At 45.0% G+C, this 18,099-nt stretch overlaps 1 protein-coding gene across 1 annotated transcript; it reads left to right on the top strand.

The window, feature by feature from the left end:
• The first annotated feature begins 88 nt into the window (after window positions 1–88).
• Window positions 89–4,026, top strand: SERP1 (stress associated endoplasmic reticulum protein 1). Its single transcript, XM_079978360.1, has 3 exons — window positions 89–352; window positions 736–811; window positions 2,650–4,026. Exons 1-3 carry the CDS (start codon window positions 269–271, stop codon window positions 2,688–2,690), a joined length of 201 nt encoding a protein of 66 aa, XP_079834486.1. The 5' UTR covers window positions 89–268; the 3' UTR covers window positions 2,691–4,026.
• Window positions 4,027–18,099: the final 14,073 nt, after the last annotated feature.

Genomic DNA, 18,099 nt, shown 5'->3' with positions numbered 1-18,099 from the left:
GGTTGGCGGCAGGCGGCTCCGCCTCCCCGCTTCCGGAGGGCGGGGCCTGCGCGAGGGGCAGTTTGCTGCTTACGCGGCGGCTCGGCCGGAGGGAGCGCGTCGGGCAGTTCAGTCTCTTCCTCCCCCCTCCCTTCCCTTCACGCTGCCCTCCCCTCGCGCGCTTCATCCTTCTCCTCCTCCTCACACAAGCGGCGCGGCCACAGCTCAGTCGCGGCGTCGGTCTGTCTGTCAGGCAGCAGCAGCTTCGGCAGCGGCGGCGGCGGCCAAGATGGTGGCGAAGCAGCGGATCCGGATGGCCAACGAGAAGCACAGCAAGAACATCACGCAGCGCGGGAACGTGGCCAAGACCTCGGTAGGGGCTCCTTCGCGGAGGAGGCCTCGGAAACCTCTGCTCCCCCTTCCCCTCAGCGCCCTCCTGCGACCGGGGAGGGCGGGGGCCCGCCTCCCCCTGCCGGTTTGCCCCTCGCGCGGGAAGCAGCCTCTGAAGGGGGAAACGCCAGGAAGATGGGAGGCTGTGTGGGAGGCGGGGTTTGCCTTTAACCGGTTCCTGAGGGGCTGAGGAGGAAGAGGAGGATGGGGGGGGACTGTGGGGATCGTGGCCTTCCCCCCCCCCCGGCCGCTGAGGGGCGGCTGTTCCCGAAAGAACCCCCCCCCCCACTCCTCCTCCTCCTCTTCTTCTTCCTCTTCTTCTTCTTCCTCACCCGAGCCGTCCTGACACGCTGGCTCTTCCCACAGAGAAACGCCCCCGAGGAGAAGGCGTCGGTGGGGCCCTGGCTGCTGGCCTTGTTCATCTTCGTGGTGTGCGGATCGGGTAAGCGCTGGCAGCTGGGCGGGATTGGGTCCCTTGCCCAACATCTCCATCAAGGGAATTTGATTTTTTGGGGTGGGGGGTGGTTTTCAGGTGGGGAACCCCTTCCAGCCCGAAAGGTCTTGGGTTAGCAAAGGTAAACAAGCTGCTCAATAAGTTTTTTGGGTTGGCGGCGACACTTGTTTGCTTCCCACAGATGTTCCCCTGTGCTTCTCTGGTAGGTTTGTGGTCCTCAAATTGTTGGTTATATTTGCCAAGATGTGATGGGGAGAAGGAGGCGGTTCTCCTCTTAGAAGAGGCATTTTCTTTTTCTTTTTGAGTGGTGGAAGGTGTTTTCGCCTAAAAGGGGAGCAGCGCTGCTTCTCACAAGTGGTGGGATGGGGAGCAGGTGTAGAAACATCTGGAGAGGTGTAGCGGATTTGCTGGGCAAGGCGGACCCCTAGGTCTGCTGCTGGCGTTGAGTGCCATATGGGCAACTCTGCCATATGGGCAACTCTACCATTGGACCTTATTCAGTTACCAGTTTAGCCCTTAGGTTATCACATTGGTACTTTTTCATCATAGCTATGCTGGTTTCTTAAAAAAAACAAAAAACCCTGCTTAAAATTACTAGACATTATATTGGAATCACTCTACACGTACACACACATTGCCTGACTTGATTGGACTAGTGATATTTGCCCACTTTTTATGAATACCCCCCCCCACACACACTGATCTTTATGTACATCTGTAGCAATGAGGACTTGCAAAAGATAAAGGCATCCTTAGAATCTTAGTTTCTCAATGCTGTCTTAAGCTTGTTTTCCCAAAAGTGACCCACAAATCCCAGTGGTATTGTCTGTCTAATATACCTGTGTTCAGGTTTGCACAGCAGACTAATATAGGTGGCCTTTTGGAAGTTGCTATTTGAGACTTACCTGCTATTTGACTTACCTGTTTAAATAGCCAAATTGCAAGTAAGGTAATTTTTCTGGTGCACCAGGTCGCTCAGGACAGAGCTTCACAAAAAGAAATAAAGGGTATGCAAAACAGATTTCCTGAATGCTGTCAAGGAACACTGTTAATAATATGTGATGGTTCATCTAGTTCTATAAGCTTCCTGGCTCCAATTTTTATATCCTTAGGAGTTGTGTTGATGGTTACAAATAAGATAAGGAGAGTAATAGTTGTTATTACTTAAATGAGGGGCTTTATTCACATGAAGTTTGCCTACTTCACAAATGAGGGAGACTGGTATCTTATTGTGGGTTCATAGCTGTTTTTAAATGTCATGCTTATACCCCTTATTGTGGCTACTTAGTTGTTGACATAGCAAGCAGTGATCTAAACTAATAAGTTACAAGTGTGCTGTCAATAGCAATTTTATACACAATGCTGAAAACAGGAAGATTTACATTGGCAACCATTGCTTTCTTTTAAAACAGCCTTCCTATCCACACTTACCTGAGAGTATGCTCTACTGTACATGGATCAGTTCACTTCTGAGTTATTATGTGTAGGAGTGAGTGGGAAGTCATATTGCTGAAATCAAAACTGCTAATTAAAATAGGTTGATTTCAGCTGAGAAAACAGGAAAAATTTTGTGCCATATGGTATAGTTTCACACTTCACTTGGTCTTTCTAGTGTGGCTTTCTTGGAAGATATTTATATAAAATTGGGAGTAGTAAAATGTTCTGTCTTACACAGCTTAGTAAAATCAAGTGGAACTTGTTCAAAGGTTTTCTGAAATCTGGTTTACTCTGTGTATATAGCAATGCCAATGTACATAACTCTTTAAAATGGTGCATCATTTGATATATTCTAACATAGCAACATCTAAACCTGTTTCCTTTTGCAGCTATCTTCCAGATTATTCAGAGTATCAGAATGGGCATGTGAAGGAGCTGATCCTTAAACAAGATTGTTATATTATCTCCTGTGAACTATGAACTCTCATTCCTGATGTTTGATAACTTGGAATTTAAATTAGCTGTCGTCTTGCTTCTGAAGAACTTTCCATGTTGACCATATGTCATTCCAGGTTCCTTCACAAATCATTCCAAGTTTTTTAGTCCATGCCACAGTGCCTTGAAAAAGCACCACATGTATAAAGCAATAAAGAGTTATTGTTAACTTACAATCGTGGACCTACTTATTCTGTGAATCAAACCCATGCTTTATGTTAGTATATTAAAGTGTAAGCAGTGTAGATACTTAGTGACTGCATTATATGTAAACACCGGTCTTTCTTATGTTTCTTCTGTATAAATGGAAGTTGTTTTATTTAAAATGGAGAAGTTAAGCTTATCAAACAGTGATTGTATGACTAGTTCAAAACACACTCAAGCAACTCGGTCAATGGATGTGTGCTGTGGTTTTTGCTTATCTAAAAAGAACATCTGTATGTGGTAGCTTAGTTTGACCTTAGCATGTGGCAACTTAATAAGTCTCAAATTGTTCTGATAGAAGACCTTACCCTATGCTTCTTGGAATATTGTTTTAATAAAACAATGTAGTTAAAACCAATGGTTTAATTGACCATATACATAAATGAACAAACCTCTTCAGTCTTAAAAAGCACCAGAAGTTTTACAAAATGCTTAATTGTTGTTATGCTGTACTTGAGTGTCAATGTTTCTCATGTCATCATTCCTTTCTTTGGGGTGGTTAATCCTCTTGGGAGCAACTGAAACTTAAGTGTAAAACATCACATGGTGACTTGTTCCACGATACTATAACGTTCTTGATAGCCAACCCAAACAGCACTAACATGCCTGCATCCTGAATAGTTCCCCAGTTCAGCTGAATAAGTTAACCAATCCAGAGTTTTATATTGCTGTGACTTAAATCTTTTTTTAAAAGAATCCTACAGCATTTTAATTTCATAGAAATCAAAACAATGTAAGAGTAAGTGGGTTGTATTTTCACAGGCTAGTAGACACAACTGAAGTATCCATCTTGTTGCAGAACATAGTGAGGTAAATATGAGGTTGGGCACTCTTCCAGGGAATGCCTTCACAAACAGGCAATTGGACCACAAATAAACTACTTAAAGGGCTACGTGAGGGGAAAGTTAACTAGGTAAATTACTCTGCAATTTTGCAGGGTTGCATTGCTGATGGGCAGGTGACTGGAAGGCTATATTTCTTACCATTAGCTGTCAGCACATTCTGTAAATGAGAAATGCTTGTTTGTAATCTAAGAACTATTTCCAATAAATTACTTTAAAATCTGAGGTGCGTTAATTTCTTTAAGTCCTTAACTTAAGTCTTTATTCAGGTAATAATAACCCTGCGATTCTTACGGGGAAATGGTTATATTAAGGGCACAGCACCGTGCTCAATTTATGATAACTTTTGAGCCCTCTAGGATTTTCCGCATAGCCCATGCTAGTGATATAATGTCAGCATCAAGGTTTTGCTGATGTTGACTCAACATTGTTGGCACAGCTGTCAATGGTGAGTGTCACTGGGGGAAGAGGAGGCTTAGTGTGAATCAAACAGGTCCCTCAGATTCTACTCCTGAGTACCAGCGAGTTAAGTTACACCAACAAAAGAGATTGTGTAAATTAAAACATTCCTATTAGTGGAGACGCGGGACGTGGGTGGTGCTGTGGGTAAAACCTCAGCGCCTAGGACTTGCCGATCGCATGGTCGGCGGTTTGAATCCCCGCGGCGGGGTGCGCTCCCGTCGTTCGGTCCCAGCGCCTGCCAACCTAGCAGTTTGAAAGCACTCCCGGGTGCAAGTAGATAAATAGGGACCGCTTACCAGCGGGAAGGTAAACAGCGTTCCGTGTGCTGCGCTGGCTTGCCAGATGCAGCTTGTCACACTGGCCACGACCCAGAAGTGTCTGCGGACAGCGCTGGCTCCCGGCCTATAGAGTGAGATGAGCGCACAACCCTAGAGTCTGGCAAGAGTGGCCCGTACGGGCAGGGGTACCTTTACCTTTATTAGCAGAGAGTCAGAAAAGTCTTCCTGCCACTCTACTCACGTCACTGCAGTGAAGCATAGGATTCAGACTGGCCAATCACAGCATGCATAGAATAGTGCAGAAACCCTTAACATGGAGTCCATTTCTCAGATGCCAGCACATGCAGCTCTTATCTCTGGTCTTAAGCCCTGCACAGCAAAGAGAATGTTGATGTTGAGAACTGTGGAGAAATACATAAGAATAAAACTTGTGAAGACCCTCGGGACACCCAGCAAGAACTCCTGTATGACTCCGCAGGTAAGTAGATGGGGGGAGCTTGACTCGAGCTTTAAAGTATGGCTGCTACAGATATCTCCCATGTCTCTCTCCTACTTTCCACCCTCTGTCCATTTCAGTGTTCAGCGTTGTATTGGCTAATCCTTCCTCACCAGCCAGTGACGCCATCACATGGATAGAAGGCACTGTGTAGAAGGAGGGGTATTGGGGCCAGTGAACCATCACATTCAGGTAAGCTCTCTAGTGATTGAAGGGCACTCCTCTCACACCATCCTTACTATTGACTAAGCTATCATAACACCCTTCGCTCTGCAGAATTGCAGCCCGGCCACGTGGAGGTCAGTCAGTCACTACACATCGCAGTTCCCTAGCTAAGAGAAGAGTGTTCCTCTGAGGAGCATTTAGGTGGCAGCATTCTCACAAATGCATACTGGACATTTAGGTCTAACACTTTCCTGTCAACTGCTGGCCATTGATCTATCCTGCCTTTTGGCCTCTTCCTGGGCAACTTTCGGGCATGCGCAACGAGCAACATAACTCTTATTTCTGTTGCTGTGCAGTGAGTAAAAGAAGCGTACCAGCAGTAATAACTAGTATGATTCCAGCTCTTCCTCCGTGGCGTTGCCAACTTGATATTCTAGCAAGCTCATGTATCTTTGCAAGTTGCTTGCTCGGCAGTTGCGAATGCAGTGTGGAGATGGCACAATGGGGTAAATGACATCTAAGCTGCCGTGGAACTTTCAAGATCACAGGAATCCTAAGCTAAGAATGTTGACGACTCTTATGTGTCTTTCAGAATCCGCTAAAATGATGCTGTCCAGTAACCGCTGTCCACTTTGTTAGTGAGGATAAGCAGAGAAAGATCAATTCTATCCACCAAAGTTCTTTCTTGCCTTCTCTTACCTGGAGATATGACTCTGGGAGGGATGGGGTCTTAACTTAACCTGCCATAACTTAGGGTAACTCTATCCTCTGGTAAGCTGGCAGGTTCTTCTGAGTTGTTGCTGCTGCAATGAACGAAGCATTTAGTAGTGGAGGGAGGGAGGGAGAACAGATGACAAAATTTGGGGCAATAATCAAAGGAGCATGTGTCCTGTGAGCTGGCAGTCTGACTGCGCTGCTACCTCTCTGACACCCCTCAGATGTGTCCCTATTTGAGATGTCTCCCTGTTGTGCCGTCAAAAGCTTGGTTACAGTCATACTTTGGAAGTCGAGCAACTTACCGTATTTTTCCTTCTATAACACGCAGATTTTTTCTCCTAAAAAGGAAGGGGAAATGTCTGTGCGTGTTATTGAGCGAATGTGTGGTCCCTGGAGCCAAATGGCGTGAGGGGAGGCAAAAAAAATCAGGCAAAAATCAAATCGCGCGTCTCGGAGAAGGGAAACCTGAAAAGAGGAAGCGGCTGCTTTCCTGCATTCTGCCTCAGGGTCTTACTGCCCACCCTCCTCTGTTTCCTTGCTGTGTTTGCTCAAACGGAACAAAGAGCAGGGAAAGCACCTCCCCTCCAGGCAAGCAGAGGGGAAAGCAGAGTGTCGTCTCTGTGCTCCGTGCTGCTGAAAACATGCAGGAGGGAGAGAGAGAGAGAGCGCGAGAGAGAGAGAGCTGGCTGGCTTGGGTGGGTAGGTGAGGGAAAACTTTTGCCTTCCTTTCCTCCCTCCCATTATACCCCTCTCCTGCATTCTTAGCCAGCTGCTTCTCTGCACACCCCTCTCGTGCTCTTTGTCCGTTCTGGGTTTTTCCTTCCCTCCCCACTTAAAATGTGGTTAAAAAGCATGGATTCACATGGATCCTCAGGATCTTTGCATTCGGTCACCCCAAATTCACCATCAGATCACATAGCATGTCCATGGCTACAGCCTGCCCCCCAAAAATCACGCACCTACTGTTGCCTGGGGCTGCAATGGTGCAAAAACGTGGTTAAAATGCATGGATATACATGGATCCTCAGGATCTTTGCATTCGGTCACCCCAAATTCACCATCAGATCACATAGCATGTCCATGGCTACAGCCTGCCCCCCAAAAATCACGCACCCACTGTTGCCTGGGGCTGCAATGGTGCAAAAACGTGGTTACAAAGCATGGATCCACAGGGATTCTCAGGATTTTTGCATTGGGTCACCCCAAATTCACCATCAGATCACATGTCTGTGGCCACAGCATGAAGCACAAAAATGATACATCCACTGTTTCATTCAGAATGTTTTTTCCCTTGTTTTCCTCCTCTAAAAACGATGTGCGTGTTATGGTCAGGTGCGTGTTATAGAGCGAAAAATACGGTAGTTCCTGAATGTTTTTGCTCCCGAACGTTTCAAACCCAGAAGTGACTGTTCCGGTTTGCAAACTATTTTTGGAAGCCAAACGTCTGACGGGGCTTCCAATTGGTTGCAAGAGCTTCCTGCAGCCAATCGGAAGCTGTGCTTTGGTTTACAAATGTTTTGAAACGTTTTCAAACGTTCCGGAACAGATTCTGTACAACTTCCAAGGTACGACTGTATTAGCAATGATTGTGTGATACAGGTGAATTTGAACACCTGTTTGTAGAGAGATTTCCAGATGTTCCTTATTGCTGAATTGCTGCTTGCCCTAGGGGCTCTTTCAGTAGTGATTGGTGGGTTGCCTGTTGTGTATGGCTCAGGGGTGAGGTCTTGGAGATGTTTCCCTATTGCTGTGTGTGGAATGGGTCAGTCTATGCATGGCTATCGGGGCATTGTTGGCATGCTACTCTGTGATTGATTTGTGTCAGTGGTGTTGCCTTGGATGCTGGGGAAATAGGTAGCATTGTAGCTATGGTTTTTATAGTTCTAACTCTTCCCCCTCCTCCAGACTGGTGCTGGAAGTACATATGGGATCCTGACTAAATTATACTGGTGCAGCTAGGGTCACAGGAGTGCTATGTTACCCTGCAGTTCTGTTCAGTTACTTGGAAATAAGTTCCACTGGATCTGGTGCAACTGCAAAATAAATCACATAGTTTTGCCAATAAGTACATGGAAATGTGCCATCGTATCAATGTGCCTATGACATAGTAATAATAATAATAACAATAAAAAAAATTACTAGTCTTCCCTAGTTATTAATTACTAGTCGTCGTCTTTGGAGATCACTCGTAGCTGAGTAAGATTGTCTTCCATGAACACGGTTTTGGCAGTGAGTCCGTAAGTGACTGTGGAGATCAATTCTGGATCCACATGTCTTTCCACAGTGGGGACATAGGTTTCCTGGAGGGACTTTATCACAGTGCCAAGCATGCCGTCCTCTTAGCACATTTTTCCTTTTTGTCCTGAGTTCGAGTGTCTTCAAAGCCCATGACATCTTTGGTAAATGCTGTTCTCCAATTGGAGCGCTCGTAGGCCAGTGTTTCCTAGTTGTTGGTGTTTATATTACATTTTTTTCAGATTTGCCTCGAAAGAGTCTTTAAACCTCTTTTGTTGACCACCAGCATTACGCCTTCCATTTTTAAGTTCGGAATAGAGTAGTTGCTTTGGAAGACGATAATCAGACATCCACACGACGTGACCAGTTCCAACAAAGTTGATGTTGAAGACTCATTGCTTCGACACTGGTGATCTTTGCTTCTTCCAGTATGGGCAGTTATCTTTCCACAAGTGTCAACACTGATGCTGAAATCCAGCATCACCTCAGCTCTGCGAGTGCGGCTTTCTCCTGATTGAAGTGCAGAGTGTTTGAGGACTGGGACATTCTCAGGGAAACCAAAATGCTTGTTTACAAAGCTATTGTACTACCAACCTTACTGTATGCTTATGAAACATGGACCATTTATAAACGCCATCTCCAGCTCCTCGAAAGATTCCATCAACGGTGTCTCTTGAAATTTTTATTACTGGTACTCCACCCATCTGGCTAGGTTGCCCCAGCCACTCTGAGCAGCTCATAAGAAACAGTGAAACATCAGATATTAAAAACTTCCTGATACAGGGCTGTCTTCAGATGTCTACGGAAGGTCAGATAGTTGTTTAGCCCTTAGATATAGGATGGGAGGACGTCCCACAGGACAGGCGCCACTACCGAGAAGGCCCTTTGCCTGGTTCCCTGTAATGTCACATCTTGCAATGAGGGAACCACCAGAAGGCCCTCAGAGCTGGACCTCGGTACCTGGGCTGAACAGTGGGGCCATTTAGGGCTGTAAAGGTTAGCAGCAATACTTTGAATTGTGCTCAGTAACATGCTGGGGCATAATAAGCACCTTGTCCCAAAAGATTTATTGCATGCCTTCAGCATGTAACAAAAGTAAGCATTAAGACTTGTGAAATCCTAAGAGTGAGTGCCTCATCTGTCTTCAGGAGTATTGGCATTGTGATCTTGGACCATATTCAAACACAGAAGGAGAAGAAATTACAACCAGAAACCAAAGGGTCTGTTGGTTTTATGTCTGATCTCAGTAAAGTAGGTTCACTTAAGATAAAGTGCTATTTTATTTTTCTGCTATGTCTGTTGAATGATACGGGGAATTTTGTTATTGAGATTGCCCACAGTCAATGAATAGTCTTGAAAGTATAGTCGTACCTTGGTATTCAAATGGAATCCGTTCGACTTCCGAAAGCACTCGAAAACCAAGGTGCAGCTTCCGATTGGCTGCAGGAGCTTCCTGCACTCAATCAGAAGCCATGTCGGACATTCAGCTTCCAAAAAAGTTTGCAAACCGAAACACTCCAGGGTTTGCGGCGTTCAGGAGCCAAAACATTTGAGTTGCAAGGCGTTCGAAAACCAAGGTACGACTGTATATGATCAGATACAGGTTTTATGAGCCTTGAACAAGAGACTATTTAAGCTACTCTGAACTCCTTGAAGGAAGAGGGTTCAAGTGTAAATCATATTCTGTTTTTTTTCTACATCCCAGTAATCAATTTTTAAAAGTAACCTCAATCATATTCTCCTACACGCCAGCAAACAAAATATTATTTAGGAAAAAACATGCAGTTACGCTAGCCAGCAATGGCTCCAACCTGATAAGCAAACCAGTTGAGCTAGAATAGTTATTTTGATTGGACAATGTCACCCCCTCTAAACATTTAAAGTAATATTTGTTGAAACTTGCCCTCTCCAAGTGAGATGAAATATGTTAAGCAAACTTCTCCAGCATTCCTTCTCAACTGAGAAGGCATGGTTAAATTTCTGTTCCATACAAGGTCAAACATTGTGAGTATCAAATGCATGACATGCAAGTATTAAGGGATAGTAACTTAATGCATCAGTTAATACCAAGATATACCCTGATGGTTAATAAATCAGAACCATATTTTGATAAAACAGATAGAGCATTTTATATTGTCGTTCAATACTGAATGGGCAGAAATATGTCCTGCACTATATAAATCTTTGCCGTTTACTTCTGTTGGAAATATTAAACTTTTCACATCAATATAGAACTAGTATTTTTTAAATCCTAAATTTATTGAGGGTAGCTGTTAAATTTCATGCCCAATATTGATTTTTACGTTTATTAGGTAGCTTGGCAAGTACATGACCTTGCCTTCAGGTGGAAATTCCTAATACCAATTTAAAAGCCTCAATCATAACTAACTAAATAAACCAATAAGCAGTGAAGCAAAGTACAATCTATCCTGAAAAGATGCAAACAGCTTTGCACGTATGCACCTGTTAAATTTAAAAGTAAAAAATGCCATTGAATGCTTTGTAATGAATTAGTGTGATTCTCATGTGGTTTCCAGTAACTGGTATTCAGAAGCATACTACCTTGACATGAGCCAGCTGGGTTAGGAACCATTGGGCGCCTTATTCTCCATGGAGCTGTTGAGTTTTCTTTCATAGTCATCAAGGTTGTTGGCCATCACTGCTTCTTGTGGGTGCAGATTCCGTAGTTTGGCTGTGTGAAGTAGGGCTGGGAAATACCTGGTTTCCAACACTGTGATATATCACTAGCTAAACCAGGGGTCCCCAAACTAAGGCCCGCGGGTCGGATAAGGCCCAAGGGACTCGTTTATCCGGCCCGCAGCGACCCCCCCACCGCTGCCGCCGCCCGCTCTTACCTGCGCTGCGTGGCTGCCCACTTCCAGGTCGAAGGAGCACTGGAAATAGCTTGTGCACATGCGCAAGCGTTTCCGGTGCACATCCGGGTCGGAGGAGGCCCGTGCACATGCGCACAAGCTATTTCCAGTGCTCCTCAGACCCAGAAGTGCGCTGGAAATAGCGTGTGAGCACGCGTATGGGCACACGCTCTCCAGCCCACCGCGCGATTGGCTCTGGAGACACCCGCCCAAGGCGTGGTAAGTTTGCTGACCCCTGAGCTAAACACTGTGGATATACTGATATGTCACAATGTCTAAAATAAGCATGGATCTATGTAGAGGCATTGGCTGGCTTCATAGTGTTTCCCACATTGTGATTTTTGCATAGGATGCGCACGCACACATCATGATTTGCAATATACTGCCGGGTCAAAAACTATGAAACTGATATCATGATATGGACTTCAAACTGGTTTTGGATGGTATATCGATATATTGCCCAGCCCTAATGTGAAGGAGTACTTTCTTTGTCCGAATCTTCATTGAATGCTCCTGATTTCTAGTATTATGAGACATTTGACAGAGTGCCTTAGACCCCTACTTCGCTCCTGCTGGCATCTGGGATGAGGGAGACTAAAAGCAGGTTGTGGGCACTTGAAGACAATGGAACAAGCCCTCCCCAACCCCAGTAGTTACTGCACTTTCCAGTTCTCATATTTGGGCCTGCCCACCATCCAATTATTCAGCATTCAGTGTCCTCTCTGGGCATAGCATGTTAGGTAATTTGTGAGTGGAAATGGCCACAGCACATAACAGCTAAATGCTTCCCGTTCGCATTCGAAGCCCCAGCCTGCTCGCCAGCATTTTCCTTGCTAGTGGCTCCTGCTTCTTGAAAAAAACCTCAGGCAGTGCTTGTCTTTAGCAGTGAGAGGAGGAAGCTGTGGGTGGTTTCTTCCCTCCAGGAGGATCAGGATAAGAAACGAAACCAGCAGGATGGCAGAGTGAAAAGAAATAGTTACTGAGAAGAAATGGGTGTATTCTACCCTTGTTTACTTTGGGAGTGAGGACAGTGGCAAGTCAGTCAAAGAGAATCTGATGCCCTTAATTCTATCCCTCTCTTATTCTATTTTCCCCATGTACATGTTTATTTAAATTATTTAAATTAAATTTTGCCACAAAGGGAGATGGGCTGTGTGTTTGTGTTCGTGTGTGTGTGTGTGTGTGTTTCCTGGTTGTTTGCTTTTCTAATCTCATTTAAATGGTTATCAATGCAAGGAGAAATTCAGACAGGTTATTCCCCCCCCCCTCTCTCTCTCACACACACACACATTTGCTAAACAACAAAGGCTTGGTTTGAATAAGATGTTTTTCCTGAAGCATGTGCATTACCAATTAGGGAGTGGAAAAGTTTACAGGAGCTTTTTTAAAGCATTTACCTGAGAGTAAGCCTAGTTGAACTTGGTGAGGTTTACTTATGTGTAGACACGTATATAATCAACTGGTTATGGTCCCATAGAATTCAAATGGCAATGCAATGGAAAAAAATACAATATAAGAAATAAAAGAAGCAATGAAAATGCAATCAAAAATCAATGAGAAATCCACAGAGATGTGGTGGACCACCTGAATGAAGCTTGTGGACCAGCTTGGGCACTCCCATCATGGTGTATTCCGATTCACAACTTGAACCTAATTATGGACCTTGAGCTTGTTTGAAGGTTCTATCGGGAGTGCAGCTATCTTGACTGAAGAACGGTACACACCTTCTATCTGGCACGATCGGCCTCTTCCACTGAGCATGCAGGTTTGGGAGGGATAGGTGGCACCCGCCTAGCCAGTCAGATCAGCTGAATCTACCCTGGTGATCAGTGGGGTGGCAGATGTTACAGTCAAATCACCCTCACATCCACTTGAACCTAATTATTAAGATTCAGATAAAGACTCGTGACTCAGTTGATACGAGCCCCTAAAATCACACTGAAATCCAGATAGGGACTAGTGTTGAATCGTTTTTAACATCCACCAGGGTGCAGTCTGGGAGCTGTACAACAAAATCTCAAACTCTATGTAGGATCCACTGTAACGCAGACTCCGAACAAAATTTATGTTGACCAGCAGTGCTGCTGGCTAGATCAGCTACATAATGGGGACACAAATCATCATGCAGCATAATAAATATCCAAGGCTGAACAAATCTTGAACTGCTGCAACATTTTCAGCTCTTTGCACAACTGATGCTTACAGATTTGTCTCTGGTGCTTGGGGAGTTGGAACAGGTAGATAAATATTGCTACCGCCAAGCTCTGGCAAAGCAGCTAGAACAGGTAAAATTTCAGACAATCAAAATAATGCTTGTGTTTAAGTTTAACAGCATAGAATTGCAGCTGCATTGCTCCCGTGTAACGCAGAGCCTACCCATGGAAAGTATCCCTTGGGGTGGATTTGGGGCTGTGGGGATGGTACACACAAGGGGGCGCCATCTCAAAACCCAGTAAGTGAGGTGCTGGGCTTTACTTCAGGCGCTATTTCCCCACCTCTTTCTCTCGCCCTGTCTGATGGAACTGAGAGCTGCAGATGGAGCATGAGAGAAAAGATACAGAACTGCAGCAGCATCTTCGTAGCTTGGACTTGTTTTGTGCGAAAAGTGCTTGTTGCTTGTAGTTATTTAATTGCAGTGTTTCATCAGCTGGTGTCTTGAGCAGCAACCTCTGGAAAATGAAGGGCTAAAAACCAGCGCTGCTCTCCCAAATTATCTGGTCCCTTTTAACTTCATATTTCAGCTGGCTGACTAAAATCCCTTATTTTGGCTGCTGATCCCTTATTTTCGAGGCTGCTGGTCCCTTATTTTCAAATCTGTAAGTTGACAGCTATGGTCCAATAGTAAGTAGATCAGGCTAGTTTGCATTCTTCCAGGATTTGAAAGCACCAAGAAGGGCACCTCAAAAACAGGTACCGGTTAGCAGTGTGGTGTTGAGTTGATCAGTTGGTTAATTGACTTAAAACTCATTTTGTTTATTTATTTCAATTGGTATAATTCCCTTCCTCTGACGATCACAACATAAAAACACAAAATACAGAATAAAACAAAAACAAGCCAATAACTCTTCTCCCTCAAAGACATGTAAAAGGCCCTAGAATGTTGATTGGTCAAAGGTCTGGTTATAGAGCATTGTTTTTATTTATTTATTAAGTAATCGAGTAAGTGCCCTCATTCTCTCTCTAATATTTATACTGGTCCGCTGGCAAACCGTCATGACAGTCTGAGCCACTAGGAGGTGCAAAAGGCACACAGACTGAGCCAGAAACATAGCCCAGAGCCTGAATGAGTCATCTCAGAAGTGGGAGGCACCACCAGGACTTGCAGGAGAAAAACTCTCCTCCCTTTTTTCCCCCTTTCACCCTGACACCAAGGGAGTCTTTTTCTGTCAGGGGAGGGAGAGAGGAGATATTGTTACCCTTTTGGAAGCTGAGGAAGCTGGAACATGTGGTCTTGGGAAGGAAATTGAGGCAGGGAGAGGGGAGATGTCACAGAGAGGTAAATTCTAGGAGAGGGAATTTGAGACTGGGAGACGGGAGGCTGGGACGCAACCCCTCCAGTTACGTAGATATTTGCAGGCACTCGTTCTGTGAGTACAGACCCAATGGGTTGCTTTAGAGCCTGCATTTCACCAGGTTTCTCTCAACCAGCAGCTCTGGCCAAGTAACTGAAGATCTTGGCACTGAGAGAGGAGATCCTGTTGCAGCTCTATTTAAATTAAGAGTGTGGGGAAGTACAGAGGAAGTGCAAATGCAGTTTCTCAGAAAATTGATGCAAGAACCCGCAGACGTGAAAGGCAGCATCGGATGAAGATCATTCGAGGTTTTTTTTGAATGGCATGGAAGTAAAGAACATTTGCTACTTTTTCCTAATGAGGCGGATCCAGTTCAACAAACTCGTGAGGAGACATACCAGCTTTCTCCTTTTCACTTGTGTTCTGAACAGAGAGAACAGGGGAAAAGAATGGAGCAGGCCTGCCTGTCTTACACATTAAAACGTTGTTCTAGGTTTAGGGCAAGCATTTGGTTAATCCCATCGAGAAATATCCCACAAAGTTGTTCTGTTAGCATAAGAAATTTGGGCTGTGTCCCCAAAGCCCCTAAATCTGTTCAGGGGTTTTCCCCAACTCTCCAGAGCAAATTTGGAGAGGACATGGGAGGCGATGACAGTACCATTGTGCAACTTCAAATCCTTGCATTAAAGCACTTACTTTGCTGGGTACTGCCCTTGTACTTTGCACTTCCTTTGAAGGAACTTAGGACATTGCCCTATCTCATTTTTAACATGCAGCTCCTCTATGCATTAAGAAGATAGTGGCTTTTTCAAGCCCAGCCAGTAAGATCCATGACGTAGTGGGGATTTGACTTTGCGTCATCCTAGCTCAACAGTTTTATCCTGCTCAGCATTCAAGGCAAAGGTAATAAATGCCATAATGACGTGTTAAAAAAACTGCTTGTTTTAATGCCTTCTGGCCAGCAGGTGGAGATACAGCACAAGGCAGCGTTCCCAAGTTAATCATTCTCAGAAAGGAAAAGTTTCACAAGAACCCATTACCGGGTATGCTGCAAGGTTCCGGAATTAGATTTGTGCATTTCGTACCATTAAAAGAAAAAAGAAAAAGAAAGGTCTATAGGAAACGGCAACAGCATCTATATGACTCAGATCTCTAAGTTCTGGAAATCGCTGATGTACTTAACAACTGGGGTGTTGCGGGGCTATTAATGGCTATTAGCCATGATGGCTATATGGAAATGCTGTGTCCAAAGGTATTTATGCCACTAAATCATAGTTGCTGGGAAGTAGGAGGAAGAGAGGACTATTGACTCGGTTTGTAGGTGTCCCAGAAGCATCTGGTGGGTCGCTGAAAAACAGGATGAACCAAATTGGGAAAGGGGAGCTGTGTTCTTCCAGATTTTGTCAAGACTCCCAACATCTCTGATCACTGGTTTCCCCATCCCTGGACTACGTGGGCCTAAACACTATTCCAGCAGCATTCTCCACTCCCTAGGGCAATCTTGTATCAGATCATGGCATCTGTTGATTTATCAGTTTTATTATGCTAGGGCTTCATCTGTTGACATTGGTGGAAAAACGGGTTTCATTGTTGACAATTGCAAACATTCATCAGTATGTTTAATAAACTATTCTTCTATTTTCGCATTGATTTTTTACAAGGCTGCTGAACTTTTCCACTGTTCTGGTAAGCGGGGGGAATTAGATGTATTATAGCAGTGGATGTGGGGGAAACTTAAGTTCAAATTCCTGCTTGACCCTGAAAAAGCAAGTCACTCTCCACCCACCTTGCTCCTTAAAGGTAAAGGGACCCCTGACTGTTAGGTCCAGTCACGGACAACTCTGGGGTTGTGGTGCTCATCTCGCTTTATTGGCCGAGGGAGCCGGTGTACAGCTTCTGGGTCATGTGGCCAGCATGACTAAGCCGCTTCTGGCGAACCAGAGCAGTGCACGGAAACCCTGTTTACCTTCCTGCTGGAGCGGTACCTATTTATCTACTTGCACTTTGACACGCTTTTGAACTGCTAGGTTGGCAGGAGCAGGGACCGAGCAACGGGAGCTCACCCCATTGCGGGGATTCGAACTGCCGACCTTCCAATCGGCAAGCCCTAGGCTCAGTGGTTTAGACCTCAGCGCCACCTACATCCCTATCTTACTCCTTTTAGGAGACTAAATTGATGCTCTGAGCTCAAGGTGGGGCAACATACATGTGATGTGTAAGCATTGAGATTCGCTCAGATTCTAACAATACTGAAGGGGCCTTTTAAAGGCCTACATGGTACATTAACTTGAGAAGCAAGTTTAATTTATCCTTCGCCCATGTCTAAAAAGTTTCTGCAGTGGGGATGCCATTGATTCAAAGCACTTTTGCCTTTATTAAATGCTTGGCCATTCAATTCCAGTGGAGGATCCTAGGCTCCCCCACCTGTGAGCTTTCGAAGAATCATCAAAATTTGAATTGGGGCAAAAATTCAGGAAGAAGCAGGGAAATAGCAGTGAAACAGAACCCCCTAATACTTTTCTTCATGCATTTGCCTGGCATGGGGCCTATCTGCCTAATCCTAGTGCGCTCTCTCTCTCTCTCTCTCTCTCTCTCTCTCTCTCTCTCTCCCCTCCCTTTTGGTTTGGCTCCTTTCCTGCATGTGCAGGCACCTATGTGGTATTGCTGAATAGTGCTAAAAAAAGACCCAACTGGCAGGCAGACCCAATAAGCAGGGAGCAGCTGGCATGGCTCCTCTGCAAGCATTCATAGCGTTGAAAACCCTCCTCCACCCCCATGTTCAAAAGGTTTTGTTTTCTTTGTTAGCTGCTATCATGTGATGCAAACACGGACTGCAGCAGTTGATTGACTAAGCTGGTGCTGTCACACAGAAAACAAAGAGGAGGCTTTGCAGGATAGGATAGGGAGCTGCTGGCTGATATAGCCTGTAAAGACTAGCAACAGCACATATAAACAAACAATGGTGTGTTTGGCCCCCGTCCCCTAACTCCACTCTCACCGACAGACCCAAGCAAAGAAACTTTGCAAACATTCCCGGCCCGCAATGTAAATCTTCAATTTTTTTATTTCTCTTATTCCTGTCTCCCACCTCCCCTTTCGCTGGGTTGACTACGAGGACTCAGAAGCAATTTCAGCCTGATCTTAAGGAGTTGCAGTAGCATGGAATAAACAAACCCTTCAAACGTTTTTTTAAAAAAATGAGAACAGGAAAAGAGCAAGGGGCGGCGGGGGGGGGGGGAACACACACAGGCAATTCCTACAAAGTCCCGGGAACTCGGTGACAACTTCATTGTTTGTATTTCCATCAGCCATTCAGCCACAAAATGGACCCCTGCAGCATCTCACACACACAAAAAAAGAGGCTTTCAAAAACGCTTACAGAACGTGGACCATGCAGGCCTCTAGAAAGGAAGGCATTCCAGAATGAGTGCCAAAACAGAAAATGTGCTTCTCTTTGTTGCCACCAGCTGGATCTCAGATGGTTGAAGCACTCTTGGACCACAGTCCCATCCGATGATCCAAGAGCGCAGGGGAGGGTTTTGAGATACAATTCCAGATTC

This window comes from Podarcis cretensis (genome assembly GCF_951804945.1).
Source record: "Podarcis cretensis genome assembly, chromosome: 5".
Classification (NCBI taxonomy): Eukaryota; Metazoa; Chordata; class Lepidosauria; order Squamata; family Lacertidae; genus Podarcis; species Podarcis cretensis.
Note: the sequence above shows the minus strand (reverse complement) of the source record. Positions and strands in the feature narration are given on the sequence as shown.

What these genes read in the sequence shown, in the direction of transcription:
- SERP1 (XM_079978360.1), top strand. Translation starts at nt 269, where the DNA reads ATGGTGGCGAAGCAGCGGATCCGGATGGCCAACGAGAAGCACAGCAAG. An exon ending in GGAACGTGGCCAAGACCTCG is followed by an intron (nt 353 to 735) that starts GTAGGGGCTCCT and finishes CTCTTCCCACAG; the next exon opens with AGAAACGCCCCCGAGGAGAA. An exon ending in CTTCGTGGTGTGCGGATCGG is followed by an intron (nt 812 to 2,649) that starts GTAAGCGCTGGC and finishes TTCCTTTTGCAG; the next exon opens with CTATCTTCCAGATTATTCAG.